The sequence below is a fragment of the Chenopodium album genome, chromosome 24 (genome assembly GCF_948465745.1).
Source record: "Chenopodium album chromosome 24, dcCheAlbu1.1, whole genome shotgun sequence".
In the NCBI taxonomy this organism is placed as follows: Eukaryota; Viridiplantae; Streptophyta; class Magnoliopsida; order Caryophyllales; family Amaranthaceae; genus Chenopodium; species Chenopodium album.
Window position 1 is genome coordinate 35,069,288 of NC_137857.1, and position 16,696 is coordinate 35,085,983.

Genomic DNA, 16,696 nt, shown 5'->3' on the forward strand with positions numbered 1-16,696 from the left:
GCAATCCAAATAGCATCACAATGTCATATGTATAATTTTAGATAAGTTATTTTCATTAGTCTTATGAAAACATCACACATGCACAAACAGATAACCAAGGAAATAATGATACGAAACGCAACAAATAGTAAAATAACCACATTTCGGCCATGTATATGAAGTTACACCTCTATTTCAATACAAATTTTTGTATGCGGCTGGCCACATGGTGCGGCAGGGGTTACTTGTATGGTGTTACTGGTTTTGTCCGGGGTTACTTGTAGGTGTTACTTGTATTCTAGGGTTACTTGTAAGGGTGTTACTGGTTTTGTCAAGGGTTACTTGTAGGTGTTACTTCTATTCTGTGCTTACTTGTATGAGTATTACAGGTTTTGGTTAGGGGTTACTTGTAGGTGTTACTTGTATTATGGGATTACTTGTATGGGTGTTACTGGTTTTGGCCAGGGGTTACTTGTAGTGTGTTACTGGTTTGGTACGAGGTTTTGGTCTGAGGTTACTTGTAGGTGTTACTCAACCCCTACAAGTAATCCATACAAGTAACCCCAAAATACAAGTAACATCCTACCAGTAACACCTACAAGGCTACAAGTAACTATAGAAACAAGTAACCCCTGTCGCACTGAAAAAGCTCTGCTATTTCAAATGTCTAATAAAATTGCAATAAATTGTGTGAGAGTGTTTATCCCAACACTAGGGATATGTTCTACTCATTTATTGTACAAGTTTCTTATTGTTAAGCTCATTTAATAATTGAATGCAGCCAGAGCAATTATAGTACTACACATTTAGGGCCTGTTCACTGAACTGAACTGAGCTGATTGGAGCTAAATTGAACTGAAATTAAGCTGAAGTGAACAGATGCTTACTAATTTATACATAGAAAGACGTGCTGTCATCGAAAACTATTCATGGTGAGATTAAAGCTTTGAATTTAGAGTTGTGCTCGATTACAATACACCCTCTTTCGTTGTCCAATTTAAAGTCATTTCATAAATAAAAAATATTTCCGTATCTAATTTCCTTATTTCTTTAATGAAAACAAAAATATTCTCTTTTACCCTTCTTTATCCTACCATTCTACATTAGTACATTATTATGTATTGAGAAAGATGTATAGTTAGTATGGAAGAATATGTCTATCTCATGAAACGTCAAAAATGTCAAAGGATAGATCTTCTAAGCTAGTAAATGGCTAAGCACTAAGCATACTAATAACTTCGTGCTTCCACTAATGAGGAAAGAAGAAGACATTGACTTCACTTTAGGTGTACAATTAAGTAGCAAATTGTCAAACTATATATTACTCTAAGTGTACAAGTTGCTGATTAATTTGACATTAAGGATTATGATTTGACTAAACTTCATTCTACCCTTAGATTTATACAAGTAGTACAACAAGTTTATATTATTTATTCTTCGAAATAATAAGTGCAAAACTAATACTCCGTATCATTTTTCATCCAAAATTAAGAGATGAAGCTCCCCATCGATGTTAGTATAATCTTCTTCATTCCTTTTTTCCTTGTTATCACACTGGTTTCATCTGAATTCCATTTCCACAGCGAATATTGCCTAGATGATGTTGGTAATTACACAACGGGTAGCACGTACCATGAAAAATTAATTGCCCTTCTGCCTAAACTCATAAACAAAGCCTCCATATCCACCTTCAATCATCATACTGTTGGACAAGGGATCAACCAAACATATGGCTTATATATGTGTCGAGGTGATCTCAATGACCAACAATGTCATGATTGTGTTGAGGCTGCATCCAAAACAATTATCGAAAAATGCCCTACACAAAAAGAGGCCATCATGTGGTACCAGGAATGTATGGTACACTATGCAAACCGCCCCATCTATTCTCACCAAGAGCAAAATCAAATGAGCTACACTCCGAGTACACTAAATGTGTCTGATCCTATTAAATTCGGAAAATTAATTTCAAAGATGATGGATGGTTTGATCGCGCAGGCTGCCTATAACTCAAGTCGTCGAGGTTATGCTACTGACCAAGGCGAGCTCACATTGCTTGAGAATGTGTATGCCTTCGCGCAATGCACTCCTGACATACTTGGAAATCGATGTGAGAGATGCCTAAGAGTGGCATTTCGAAATATGGGAGCATGTTGTGGGAGGGCAAGGGTATCGATGGAAATGTACTTGCCTAGTTGCTGGCTTCGATATGATCAAACTCCTTTCATAGGATATTTTAGCAATGAGAATTACGCTGAATCTACCAGTATGTCTTCTTCTTCGACATCAGGCCCGCCAACAATGAACTTCAATGTTCCAAATAATACGCCCGCCGTGCCACCTTCGTCACCTTCCGCTAGTAATCGGATGTTTCTACTATGTCATTCTTCAAAAAAAGGCACCATAACATTATGACGTGGCATGTTATGATTCGTCAATTTTTCCTTTATTTTTTAAAGGTAAAATGTATTATAATATATGTATAATTGTAAATACGCATATTTTTGTAAAGAATACATAATTATAATATTTAAAATCTATTTTTTAAGAAAATCATTTTCAAATAAATTATAATTAAAATTTTTAAAATAAAATATGTTCTTCATCTTCATCGTTCTACATTGTTCATGGATTTTTTTTTTAATAATCTCTATTCCGTACAATCATGGGCAATTAGGCTGCAGCGATTAGGGTGCAAGTTCTGGCGGCTTTTCCGGCGCATACAGCCATACAGGTCCGGCAAAGGGTCCACCGCGGCGGCTCAAGTTTCTGGCGGATTTTGGGTGGCGTGTTCCTGGTGGTTTTCTCGATTATTGGTGCAGAATTAGGGCTGCGGTTTTCAGGCGAATCAACAGGTGGTTCAGGCAACAACATAGGCTTTCCGGCGTTGCAGTTCTTCGACAGTTCACAGTTTGGCGATGGTTTAAGGATTGATTTTTGTCAATTTTAAAAAGGTTTCAGGCGGTACTTCATTGTTCGTTAAAATTCATTATGGACATGGTTTAAGGATCCATAAATTGGGATGAACGAACAATGTATTAAAATTGTATTGGCAAGGGTATTGAGAATACATTCAATGAATTTGGGATGAACGAACAATGGTGAAATTAATTAATTTTGTGAATTTTCTTTGTTTTTAAATGATTGTTATTATTTTTTTTTTTTTTTTGAAAGAAAAATGATTGTTATTTTTTAATTATACTGAAGTTATTTTCAAAAATTTATTACTAATGTATAAATAGATTTTCATAATTTATAATTATGTATTTCTAATAAAAATAATACATAATATAAATACAATTTTAATACATTATGGACATTAAATAATTCAAAATAAAAATAAAAATAAAAATACTAAATACGGACCAATCAAATATCGCCATGTCAGCAAGTTGTGGTGTCCTTTTTGAAGAATGACATTGTAGAATTTTCACTAGTAATCAGCTGAGAAGCCCAAAGAATTACTTGCTTGTAATAATGACATTCTTCATATCATCATATATATTCATGCTGGCCTGTTAAGTTTTCGAAATTACGGGTGTATTATCTATGACCTTCTTAGAGAAATGATCAAGGCGGCCATGGGTAGTTTCATTGACAGAAATATGTAGACAATGCAACTATGTATCAAACAATATCTGCTTTATTCAACAAATGTTACTTCCTATCAAATGTTAATTTCATTGAGTATTTGATAATAGTGTTGTGGTAATAGACTTTTGTGACAAATGATATGTAATGTTATTGTGTTCCTTGGCGTTGAGAATACTTGGCTTTATCATAACAGACCTGGACCACACCCGTCACAAGCGTCCATTTCATTTGACCAAAATTATTCCAACTCAAAACTATATGGCAATGATCGCTTAGCCTTCTAAAGTGGACACGACTTTCTCTTTTCTTTGATGTGGGATCACATCCCAATATTTCACTTCACTTTTATAGTATTTTAATGTGGGACAACACTTTCACTCACATGTGAGTTTTCTCATGAGCTCAACACTCCCCCTTACATGTAAGTTGTCCATAATATTAACCCATATTACAACACAACCTAACCTGGACTATATATATATATATATATATATATATATATATATATATATATATATATATATATATATATATATATATATATATATATATATATATATATATATATATATATATATATATATATATATATATATATAATCACCAAATAAAGTATTAAGGCACAAAAGTACAATAAAATTAAATTTACTCAAATTGATATCGTTACAAGATATTGATTAGGCTATTTTATTTAAAATTTGTACCATCGATCCTTTTGTTTTTTAAAGCTTAACTCTCAATGGAGTAAAATGTTGATGTGTGCAGTGTAAGCATTGTGGATAAAATACGAGAGGCTGATTGATTGAAAAGGGTAAATATTATGGGGTAAGGGGGAAAAGAGGTATATGGGGTTCAATTCGAATTCACTAGTAAAGATTATGCAGGATTGCATCAAAATAAGAATTTTCAATTCAATTTAAATGAATCAAACAAAAATGTTCCTAATTGCTTGACTGTCATTTGAAATGGCTGCATATTCCAGCAATACATGTGAAAGATATACTATGCTGCAAGATCGCTCCATGTTCCATTATTCGCAATTTTGATAAAGGAATACCATTATTTGATTCTTAAAATAAATCCGATATCTTTTGTAGATCTCGTATTACTTTATAGTACGTAATTAGTTAAGCTTACTAAAAATATAAAAAAACTCTTACACAAAAATTATAATAATTATAAATTATGTTTATAAATAATGATAGTTAATTAATATAGAAAGAGAGCATCCAACTACATGAAAACAAAGACAAAGTAATGGAAAATATTTTAACTACATACACATTCTTGAGATCTTATGAAAGATCATCCGATCCTATGTATATAGAAAAAATAAAATGGCTTCCACTCTTTGAGCATATATATACTCCGTTAAAGCCAGATATTACTTCGATCTTCAGTTGGAGACGAGCTCGATCAATCTCACTTGAACTTATAAGTTCTTTACCAATATCAAATCTCACAAACATACACTTAACGAATCTTCTTAATTATTTATGCAGTAATTAGTATAACAAAATGAACGAACAAATCAATTAACATGAGTATAATTTTGGAGTTCGGACCACGACGAAACGTCACATACGTACGTTCTTGCTTTTAATTAGTAGTTAACCTTTGAGCAAACTTTCCTTACTTGACCAGCATTACCAGTTAGAACTTCAATTCTACCCATTCTAACCATCGATACACCAAAGTCTTTGAAGAATTGCCTTTGGTTTTTATTATTTTTGTGAGCTTCAACATAATATTTAGTAGCGTAATCGTCGAGTAATGCAGCATCAGATTGAAATAATCCTCTATGTTTAGACACTGTCTCGAAGTAATCGTTATCAAATTTGTTGGAACTTTTGGGATCCATTTCGACAATCACGTCAGGACCATTTTTGGTGCATTTCTTCCTCAATGCAGCAACGTATTTGGGATCCATGGTTGGATCGAAAGAGTTGTCACCTCTTCCGTTGAAGTTGTAGAGACGGTTCCTGAACGACGAACAATGAGATACACCTATTGTGTGTGCTCCTGCACAATTATTTTCTCGAGTTAGTATCAATTAGAATTTGTTATATACACCCGGGTGTACCGTACACCTAACTAACTAACCTAAGGTTAGTTTTTGCTCTTTGTTTGATGATGAAATGAAAAACAATCATCAAAATGAGAACACATACTCCTGGGTGTATGGTACACCCGAATGTATATAACAACCTCTCAATATCAATAGTGAATTGTAAAGTTTAATTTAGATACGAGAAAGTATATATGACTTACTGATCGACGAGAAGAAATGTAAACAAAAATAAATAAAGAGTTGTTAAACATATTTACATACCTGATAAAACTACGAGATCCTTTTTGGTTAGTCCTTTTTGGTTAAATATATTAATCAAAGAGGAAATGTTGAAAAATGGTGGTGGCAAATTTGCTAGAGCTTCAGTATTCGAAGTAACGAAACCATCTCGCCTTCCTAACTCAACATTCCAGTACGATCCTCCGGTCTAAAAAGGCAACACACAGTACAATAATAACAACATCTCACTACCAATGTACAATTATAACATTAGATAATTTAGATTTTTTTTTAATTATTTAAAAATGTATACCTGAACCACAACGTCCCTTGATACTATGGCTAATATATCAGCACATGAAACAACTCCGGGGCAATGCTTTTCCAATGCACTCTTGACTTTATCTATGACTTTGTAACCTCTAAGAGTTAGATTTGGAATTGCATCTTTCTCACCTTGTTTTGTAGGAGAATCGAGTAGGATTGAAGCATCACAACCCTGAGAATCAATATATATATTATGAAAACGATTAGTTTGTTTGCAACTATACTATGTTATATACATGTAGAAGGTCAAAAAAGAGTTGCATTAAATTTTTATTGAAAGAACATAGTCTAATTAGTTCGCGCAAAAATGGATAGAAAAAAATGAAAATTCTACAGTAGTCATCCTTACTCACCCTAACAAAACAATCGTGAAAGAACATTCTCAACAAGGGGCCAGGAAGAGTAGGATCAACGTAAAGAGATTCTTTGATGACTTTCAAGGCAATGGACTCGGCTTGAGGACATGAATACCCATAGTACCCCACTGATAGGCCGGATGGGCCATAAGCAGGATTCGAGGCAACAAGAGGAAGAAGAAGAGCTAAGAAAATCACAACTTTAGGAGTAGCCATCGATCGATCTCTTAATTATTGATCAAGTATTAGGCTAATTAAAGTTGCTAGGATGAATGTTGTAAGGAAGATAGGAGCATCCTTATATAGTGTATATATTAACATGTAAAATATTGCCAACTATTCCAATTTGCATGCATGCAACACCTTTGTGTTTGCACGTTTGTCTTTGATTTTTGGTTGGTGGTGATAGCAATAGTCCTACCGTATTTGATGAATTTGACGAAGTATTACTTCAATTATATATATTAACTACTTGTATATAGTATCAGTTACTATTGGCATGGATGTTGGACTATCCTTTCCTTAAAATAAACAAAACATTAATCAAATGAAACTGAATTATGAGTAATAATTATTTAATGTTTAAGTGATGAGCATGTAATACACTTGTAATTTATTATTATATGGGAATGGGAATAAAGATTGAAGGAGTATCCGGACATAATAGGGAAAATTGGACATTGCCAGTCCATTGAAATAAGAGGGTGCTAGGATTATTTCTCTCTGAACAGCAAAATAAGGAAATTTTGACTTTTATCACTTGTAAAAAACGAAAAATTTACTTTTACCACCTCTATAAAAAATAAAATAAAAAAAAGAGTTATATTTTACCACTGTATATATATAAAAAAAAAATGACTTTTACCACCAATCACCGCCAACTAACGGACTCCGTCCATAAATCCGTTAGTGGGACCTACCATGTCTACGTGTCACCATATTATTGGGTTTTGTTTTTTTTTTTTAAAAAAAAAATATCCAATCATGTGGCAATAAGAAATATTGATTTAATGATTTTGAATTTTTTTTTGTTTGTTTAAATATTGATTTAATGATTTTGAAAATTTTTAATCTTAAATATTTTATGTGATAAGTGTTATTAAATATAATTTTGGCAATAACAAAGGAGAGAGAAATATTTAATATCAATTTTAGTGCCAAAACTAATGATCATTTTTTTCATTTATAATCTTTATCATTATAAAAATACGAATATTGTTTAATATATTTAAAGGTATCGATGGGCTAGTATATGGAAACACAACATTAATTAGTTACTTGATGCCTATTCGTGACTAAATCCTACGACTCTAAGAGACTTTTTTTTTTTTTTTTTTTTTTTTTTTTTTTTGGTTTTTTGACAGAGTATGAGACGACCTTGGTGCCAAACACAATCTCACCAATTATTGATTATAAAATATTCTTCAGTTTCTGTTGTTTTAAGGTTAAACAATTAAATGTTTAAAACCTAATCTAGAGAAAGAAAAAAAAAAGGTCAAGTATAACACCTATCGTTTTTTTTTTCTTTTTTTTTAATTAATTAATTTATTTTTTTATATAGGTTTTTTTTCGTAGCTGTTTTTGAGCAAGATATATTACACCTACGTTGGAGTCTTGAACATACCGTGTCAACCTTCGACCGGCACATGGGCCAGCTAACATGTTCTTGCGACGATGGCACAAAAAATTTATTTTTGCACCATCCTTAAACATATAATAAGCTACTTTCAAAATATATAATAAGCTTCTATGCATCCTCGCATTCTATGTGTACAAGAGGAAGAAAAATCAGAGACCTAAACCAGCTTGAGTTTGGACAAATTTCTATTTGGTACTATGTTTTAACTCAACATTATTTTTGGTTGCATAAGGTACTAACTTATTCTGATATTATTCCATTTCACTCATGGTTATGAACATCTTGTAGATCCAAACAGGCGTAAGTATTTGGATTGGGAAACACGATTCAAAATTATCATAGGAATTGCACGAGGGCTTTTATACCTTCATGTAAATTCTCAGGTCAAGATTATACACCGGGACTTAAAGTCAAGCAACACTTTGTTGGATGAAGGAATGACTCCAAAGATAGCAGACTTTGGCATGGCAAGGCTTGTGAAAATGGACCATACACAGGCCAATTCTACCAAAATTTTTGGAACATTGTAAGCTATTAAAATCTTCATTGGTGCTTGGGGGGGGGGAAGCATCCACAAAAATCAAAAAATGGTCCCCCCACATTGTGATCATGTATACAAATATAAGATTTACTTCAATAATGGTAACTATAATGTTGATGGGTAATATTTTGCAGTGGATATATGGCTCCAGAATATGCAGTAGCAGGGGTATTTTCTATCAAGTCAGATGTCTACAGTTTCGGGGTCATGCTTCTGGAGATCGTAAGTGGGCAAAGCAATAATTTGTTTATTCGATCACTAGGACATGACAGCCTTATAAGCTATGTAAGACACCCTAATTTCTGTTTTCTTGACCTGAATTTGGTTCTAAGGTTAATATTCTTTATAAGTAATAGGTGAAATATGTATGTCCCATTGTTCCAGGCACGAAAACTATGGAATGCAGGGACTATTTCAGAACTATTTGACCCATCACTAGGGAACTATTTAATTAAATTATTACGTAGTATTTATAATTCAAAGTAGACAAAGAAACTCATACACTGATACACATAACAATAATACAAGTAGTAATAAATTTTTGTTAAAAAAAAGTGTTTAAAAATATGAAACAATGGTGGAATGAATTACGAAAATCATCACATTGACAATGATACGCTATAAAGAAATCCAGCTATACATGATTGACCAAGTATTACTGTATTAGCAAAAATGTCAACGACATTATCAACAAAAGTAGAATATTATAGTCCGTAAATTCTAAAGCAAACCACTGCATTACTAAATTGATAATGAGGTGTGACCAAGTTAAACCAGAAATATAGAGTATATTATTGACTGAATTTTATTTTGCTAATTCCTGAAATGCTCGAAATAAAAAGTATAGCTGGCCACAAAGAAAGTCTCATCATAACACTGAAAACAGAAACTTTCCATTTTACAAAATATAGGAACTTTCCTGCCTTACGCGAAAATGATTTTTTTTTTTTTTTTTTTTTTTTTTTTTTTGGTGAACACGAGGGGCAAGCCCCAAAAGAAGAAAGAAAACACCTAGAACAAAACTAGAAAAGGAAAACAGAACAAAAAGAAAACAAAAGAACAGCAAAATAAAAAAACTACTAAACTAGGCTGCTGCCAAGAACAAATTCCAGCAGCCTCTTATTCTAGCTCAAGGAACTGCGGACGGCACCATCCTAGCCCTCGTAACTCCCTTCAAGTCCTCCAATAAAACGGTTCGAAGATCCTCCGGGACCGCCTCAAAGATGACTAACCTCTCTGTAGCCGTTACTCCATAATTAGCTAACCAATCTGCAGCCCGATTAGCTTCCCTGTAGCAATGGCTAAATGTAAGCTCCCACTCACGCTTAGTGATAAGGGATTTGCATTTTCGTAACAAATGTATATAAGGAGAGTTGGGGGGTACAGGATCCACCAACATACGCATAATCACCTCCGAGTCAACTGTAACTTGGATCTTTCGGTGACCACCATTCCAAGCTATAGATAGACCCCTCATTACCGCAAGCAATTCAGCTTTTGTGTTCGAACAGATTCCACAATTTGAGGCAAAGCATTCATATAATTCACCTCGATGTCCTCGAATAATGCCTCCTGCTCCTGCTAGTCCGGGATTACCACGTGAAGCTCCATCAGTATTTAAACGCACCCAATACTCACGAGGAGCAATCCATCTGATCAATACCTCAGTTCTCTTCCTTTTGCGGATGTTACTTCCAACAATATCTCTTTCTAAAGCACACTTAATATCCCTCACTCTAGCCATAATGAAGCTGCATTGATCAAGAGGAATAACAACATTGTCCTCAAAAGATCTTTCGTTTCTCCATCTCCACAACCACCAACAAGTGGTTGCAAAGGTGAGATTCCAATCACTTTCAACATTAGCCTTGATCGGATTCAAATTATACATAAGCCAATCTTGAAAACTTAGGCTATTCCACCCACCTTCATACTTAATACCCAATTTGCGCCACACTGATCTTGCTGCTGGACATTCTCTCAATATGTGATTCATATTCTCTTCCACATATCCACAAACATAACATCTGGGATCAGCCGTGAGGTGCTTAATAAATCGAATAGCATTTGTCATGTGTCTATCATTATAGGCTAACCAAAGAAACAGTCGAATCCTTTGAGGCGCTTGAACCTTCCAAACATAATCCCATCTCTTATCTTCTTGAGGACTATCAGCAGCCCCTGTTCGAATAATATTCATAGCAGATTTCAACGAGAAACCACCCCTTGTCGAACCATTCCACACTATCGAATCAACAGCTTCATCATCAGCTATTAACTCGTGGGAGTAAATCTCCTGCACCACATTGGTTGGTAGATAATCAGCAAAGCATTCAATTTTCCACCCAATAGATGGATCCCACATTTCATCAACTGTGCACCCAAGAACAGAATCTGGAGGAGTAGCTGTAACTGATTCGATCAAAGGGACTTTGGTAGCCCACCTTTGATGCCAAAAAGAGGTTGATTTCCCATTTCCTACAGCTATGTCGATCCCTTTGCGAAGCACATCAATATTCTCCACTATACCCCTCCAAGCATTAGAAGAGTCAGCCTTATGTTTAAACATCTCCACATCACATCGGCCTTTGCAATATTTTTGTCGAATAACACGAGCCCAAAGGGAGTTAGGTTCCGCAAGCACCCTCCATCCGAGTTTCGACAAGAAAGCAGAGTTCACTTTCCTCATAGAACGCAAACCAAGCCCTCCTTCATTCTTAGGTATAGCTACTTTATCCCAAGCCACAAGATGAATTTTTCTCTTTGAGTCTGTGCTTCCCCACAAAAAACCACGGATTTTGCTATCAATTTTATCACATACACCTCAAGGAATCCGGGTTGTTTGCATAGCATAATATGGAGCTGCTGACAAAGTCGATTGGGCTAAAGTAAGCCTGCCAGCCATCGACAGAACCTTAGACTTCCACCCTGCCAATTTATTATTTATTTTATCAATTAGAAACTGATAATTCTCCTTTGTTACACGCCCATTTATCGTTGGTACTCCCAAGTATTTCACAAAATCTTCTGTATGCTCCATTCCTAATTCTTCACAGACTGCTTCACGAATGTTATAATTCGTGTTGTTGGAGAAGTACACTCGGCTTTTATCGACACTTACTCTGCTTCCCGAAGCTTCACAGAAGGTATCGAGTCATTTCTTCATACATCTAGCTTGGTCTAAACTAGCTTCACAGAATAAAATAAGATCGTCTGCAAAAGCTAAATTCGATATGGGAGGTCCACCAACACTAGCTCTTATTGGAATCCAACTTCCCAAGGTACATTCTCGATCAATGAGGTGAGCAAGTCTTTCCATACATATAACATAAATATATGGAGAGAGTGGATCACCTTGGCGGATTCCTCGTGAAGGGAAAAAAATTCCGTGGGTTCTCCATTCCATAAAATGCTCAGTTTAGTAGAACTTATGCACATTATGATAAGATCGACAATTCCTTGAGGCAGTCGAAGTTCAAGAAGAGACTCCCTGATAAAAGACCAACGCAACTGATAAGTGTTTTATTTGTCCACTTATCATGGCTTTTTAAAACACAATTTTGTACTCTTTCCCCTACTTTAATCCCTTTTTCTAACTCCTCTTGTGCTAATTTGCATCTTTTGGCTTCCCCGTTTCTTTTTATGTGTGTGCTCGTGCTTGTAGGTACGATGAAAAATGGGCTAATAGCATAAGCATGAAGAAATACTCTTTGGAAGCAAAGGAAAGCAGGAGCGGGCGTGCAGCCTTTTAGGAGCGGGCGCTCCTGCCTGAACTGCCACATTCTGCCTCCCCTGCGCTTTTAAGAGCGGGCGTGCACCTATTTAGGAGCGGGCGCTCCTCCCTGTTTTCCTACAAACTGCCTCAAACTGGTGCAAGAGGAGAGGGCGTGCAGAGAGCCCAGGAGCGGGCGCTCCACACCCAGGAGCGGGCGCTCCACACCCAGGAGCGGGCGCTCCTTCTGTTCTGAAGCTCGATTTTGACGGATTTTACGATGTAACTTTTGGGCATATAAATACGACCCTTGGCTTCAGTTTTCTGGATCTTCTTTTCCTTTTAGTTTTCTTAGGCCCTTAGTTCTCTCAACCCTCATTTATTAGCTTAGAACTTCTCAACTCAATCATTGTAGTAGATTAATTGAAGATTGTTCTCTTGAATTCAACAATTTCTCAACCTTGAAGCATTTTAAGTAATCTCTTTCCTCTATCCCTTACTCTTTATTTTCTGTTTTTAATTCCTTGAATTGTAGATTTCTCTCTTAATCTTGGTTAATTGTTGTTGCATGTTCAATCTACTTTGTTCTTACTACTCTCTTCAATTTGTTAGATTAATTTTGGATTTAGATATTGTTGTTTTGATGTCCCTCACCATGTTTAGTGAGTAGTTTCTTAGCTAGGGGTTGGGTGAAGACCCAACCAAGCCATGGGTTGATTGATGTTTGTGCTTGCATGTTCATTTTGGATTGATAATTGATTGTTAAAGAGATGGTTAATTGCATGTGTAATTGGATGGCCACTTATTGCTCATTTATTCACTTCTATGCTTGCATTGAAAGATGAGGTCTAGATGTGAGCCATTTCTTGTATGATTATGCTAAATTCCTCTTGATTACGGTACCTCGTTTGGATGATGTAGTAGTCTTAGTTGCGGTAATTAGGAGAGAAATCCCAATTATTTGTCCCTTAGTACTATCTCGAATCGATCGAAAGACGAACCCGAGTTAGTAGTCTACTTCCTATTGTTAAGACTTGGTTGGCCTATCTTGCTAGTTGAGTTTGGTTTAAGAATGCTTAGTGTGGTGGCTTCGAAAGAAGACAATGTTGAGTGCCCTTTCTATCACCCAATTTGTGTACATGCTTGCCTATTGTTTTGATTCATTGGTTTGGTTGGTGTCGATTCCCATATCCCCCTAGTGTTTGTCTCCATATAGTAGTTATTTAATCAAACCTCCCATTTGTGACCGAACTAGATTACAACCGTTTCATATTCTCGGTGTACTTACCCATTCCCTGTGGATACGATCCTCTACTTACCCTAGACTTGTCTTAGGTTGGTTTAGGTAGAAATATTGTTTGGTTTTAGGGTGATCGTCCAACGACCGATTATTTCCCTCTACCAGCAACCAATCATAAGCCTTTTCGAAATCAATCTTCACCGCCATATAACCTCTTTTACCTTGCTTTCGTCTCATAGTGTGGAGCATCTCTTGCACTATTATGATGTTATCTGTAATTTGTCTTTTCGGGACAAAACTACATTGAGTCGGGGAGATCAAATGCGGTAAGAGAGGCTTTAAACGATTAACTAGGACAAAACGATTAATGCGAAAATGATTTATGGATATAAGTTAAATAGTTAATTAAGATTATAAAACTAAGTAAACCAAGTTGCAAGTAATTAATATTATAAAATCAATTAGACTAAGAGTCTGTTTACATTTACTAAATTGAGCTGAACTGAACTGAAATGAATATTTTATAAGAGAAGGAAATTAAAAACTGAACTGAACTGAAATTAAGCTGAAGTAAACAGGCCCTAAGTTAATTAATCCACACATATACTATTGAATTTTTCTACACTATATCATTAATAGCCGTGAAGTATATATTTTCATCTTTGTAAGAAAAATGAGCTAATTATATTAGACGAAACCTCGCATAGGTCAATTTGTCTCGAGTTCACAAGTAAGTTCTTTGGAAATGTGGGACAAGTGAGGAACTTTCCCAACTTCATAACTGTGACTTTTATAAGACAAAATCCTTACTAGTAAATGAAGTAATATCTGTTGTGAAAGGGCAAATATGGCACACTCATTTCCCTTATATAAAGTTGAACACAATGGCACCTATTTTTCTCCAAACAACACATACAGCAAAACATGGCCACTTCTTTTCTTTCAAAAACTCAGCTTGCTCTTTTTTTCATCATTCCATTTTTTCTTGGTGTGAGTTCTCAATTAACTTATCTAAGCCATTTATGTTCTGAAACTTACACTAATCTTAACGACTTCAAAGCCAACATCGACAAAGCCATAACTCAACTCACATTTGAAGCATCAAACACCTATTTTGGCACCAACACCACAGGCTTAGGCCAAGACCAAGTTAATGCCTACTTTTATTGTCGTTACGACGTCTCCCCAAAAACGTGCCAAAAATGCGTCGCAAGTGCGGCGAAAAACATGACATCGGCGTGCTTTTCTAGTGACGGAGGCATCGTACACTACGAAGAATGCACCTTACACTAAGATCACCTCTCATTTTCCACTATTATGGTAGAGCTGCCGCGGCTCATTGCCTCTACCCATGAAACCGCGGAACTTGAAATCTATTTTAATCGAATTTTGGGTGACACCGTAACTGATTTAATCGGAAACGTTACCGCTGAGTTTCTAGTTTCCTCCCGTTACTTCGCCACGACAACGCCCAAGTACGGGTCCGGAACCATATACACACTCGGTCAATGTAATCCGGATATTTGTTGAAAAAGATGCTTCAAAATGTTAATTGTTTTAATTAAATTAGTCAAATATTAATGGCAAATTATGCTCCTAAATAATAGTAGCAGTTTAGTATGGTAGTACATAAAATTAGAGTCAACAAGTGTAGTGGGGAAAATTATGGTACATGATTGACCACCACTTACCCATGTTTTCTATATTCTTGGCATTAGTTAGTTAGTTGTTAGCTTAAAATTAGCATTGTTAGTATTAGAATTTAGCCTATATAAAGGCCTTTGATGTACGTTATTATTTGCTCAATGAATGCAGTAGCTTTGTTTACAACATTTTATTCATATATTTGCATTCATAGTTCCAACAAATTGGTATCAGAGCCATTTGATCCTTAGGTCTTGTGAGGTTAAAAAATTGTGAGAGTTCTAATGTCTACCCCAAACAATTTTTCACTTTCCATTCCCACATTCAAAGGGGATAATTATAGTACATGGGCTATCAAAATGAAATCATATTTGAAAGCCATGATTTTATGGGAAGCAATTGAGAGTGATGTGTATCCAATTCCTCTTTCACAAAATCCAACCGTAGCCCAAACCAAAAAATATGATGAGGATATGGCAAAAATTGCAAAGGCACTTTTGTGTCTACATTCGGCGGTGTCGGATGAAATCTTCACAACTATTATGGGCTGTGATACTCCTAAAGAAGCATGGGAAAAAATTAAGGAGAAGTATGAAGGAAACCATCAAACCAAACTCATGCAAATTTTGAACCTTAAAAGAGAGTTTGAAATGATGGCAATGAAAGGTGGAGAAGGTGTCAAGGAGTATGGGAATCGGTTTATGTGTGTGGTCAACCAAATCAAGCTACTTGGTGGAGAATTTACAAGCCAAAGAGTGGTTGACAAACTTCTTGTCACTCTTCCGGAAAAGTACGAAGGTAAAATTTCTTCACTTGAAGATACTAAAGATCTTACCAAATTTACATTTGCAGAATTGATCAATTCACTCCATGCGGTGGATCAAAGGAGGACCATGAGAAATGAAGATGGTGAACACAAGAATAAAAAAGCCTTTCTAGCAAAGTCTCCTAATCAAAAGGGGAAAGGCAAATCCGTCCAATGCAACAATTGTCAAAAGATAGGTCATGATGAAAAGGAATGTTGGCATAAGGGAAAGCCGAAATGTTTCAAATGTCAAAAATTTGGGCATTTGGCAAAGAATTGTAGGTCTCAAAATGAAGATCAAGAGACCATGGCACAAGTGGCCGTGGAAGAAAATTTATTTTAGAGTTGTGGGTGAGAAGTGCACCATGGAGAGAAGTGCTCCAAATTCCAAACGAGAAATGTTGATGAGACGTGCATCAACCAAGACAAAGTCAAAGGCAATGAGATGTGCATTGCGGTTGAAGAGAAGTGCTTCACAAAAAAAAATTATCAATTTTGAAGCAAGGGTGTGTGTTGAAAAAGATGCTTCAAAATGTTAATTGTTTTAATTAAATTAGTCAAATATTAAT

The 16,696-nt window shown here is 35.4% G+C and overlaps 3 protein-coding genes across 3 annotated transcripts; 2 read left to right on the forward strand and 1 right to left on the reverse strand.

Annotated features, from left to right (window-relative positions):
* The first annotated feature begins 1,473 nt into the window (after nucleotides 1–1,473).
* On the forward strand, nucleotides 1,474–2,394 carry LOC145610949 (antimicrobial ginkbilobin-2-like protein). The gene has a single exon (XM_081666206.1). The coding sequence runs from the start codon at nucleotides 1,474–1,476 to the stop codon at nucleotides 2,392–2,394; it is 921 nt and encodes a 306-aa protein (XP_081522332.1).
* A 2,782-nt stretch (nucleotides 2,395–5,176) lies between these two features.
* Nucleotides 5,177–6,762, reverse strand: LOC145612212 (peroxidase 56-like). The gene is made up of 4 exons (XM_081667593.1): nucleotides 6,544–6,762; nucleotides 6,177–6,362; nucleotides 5,906–6,071; nucleotides 5,177–5,595 (listed from the first exon to the last, which is right to left on the reverse strand). The coding sequence occupies exons 1-4, from the start codon at nucleotides 6,760–6,762 to the stop codon at nucleotides 5,177–5,179; spliced, it is 990 nt and encodes a 329-aa protein (XP_081523719.1).
* An 8,919-nt stretch (nucleotides 6,763–15,681) lies between these two features.
* On the forward strand, nucleotides 15,682–16,470 carry LOC145610951 (uncharacterized). The gene has a single exon (XM_081666208.1). The coding sequence runs from the start codon at nucleotides 15,682–15,684 to the stop codon at nucleotides 16,468–16,470; it is 789 nt and encodes a 262-aa protein (XP_081522334.1).
* Nucleotides 16,471–16,696: the final 226 nt, after the last annotated feature.

Coding starts and splice junctions, on each gene's coding strand:
- LOC145610949 (XM_081666206.1), top strand. CDS start 1,474: ATGAAGCTCCCCATCGATGTTAGTATAATCTTCTTCATTCCTTTTTTC.
- LOC145612212 (XM_081667593.1), bottom strand. CDS start 6,762: ATGGCTACTCCTAAAGTTGTGATTTTCTTAGCTCTTCTTCTTCCTCTT. Junction 6,363..6,543: donor TTCACGATTGTTTTGTTAGG/GTGAGTAAGGAT, acceptor ATTGATTCTCAG/GGTTGTGATGCTTCAATCCT. Junction 5,596..5,905: donor GGATCTCGTAGTTTTATCAG/GTATGTAAATAT, acceptor ATAATTGTGCAG/GAGCACACACAATAGGTGTA.
- LOC145610951 (XM_081666208.1), top strand. CDS start 15,682: ATGAAATCATATTTGAAAGCCATGATTTTATGGGAAGCAATTGAGAGT.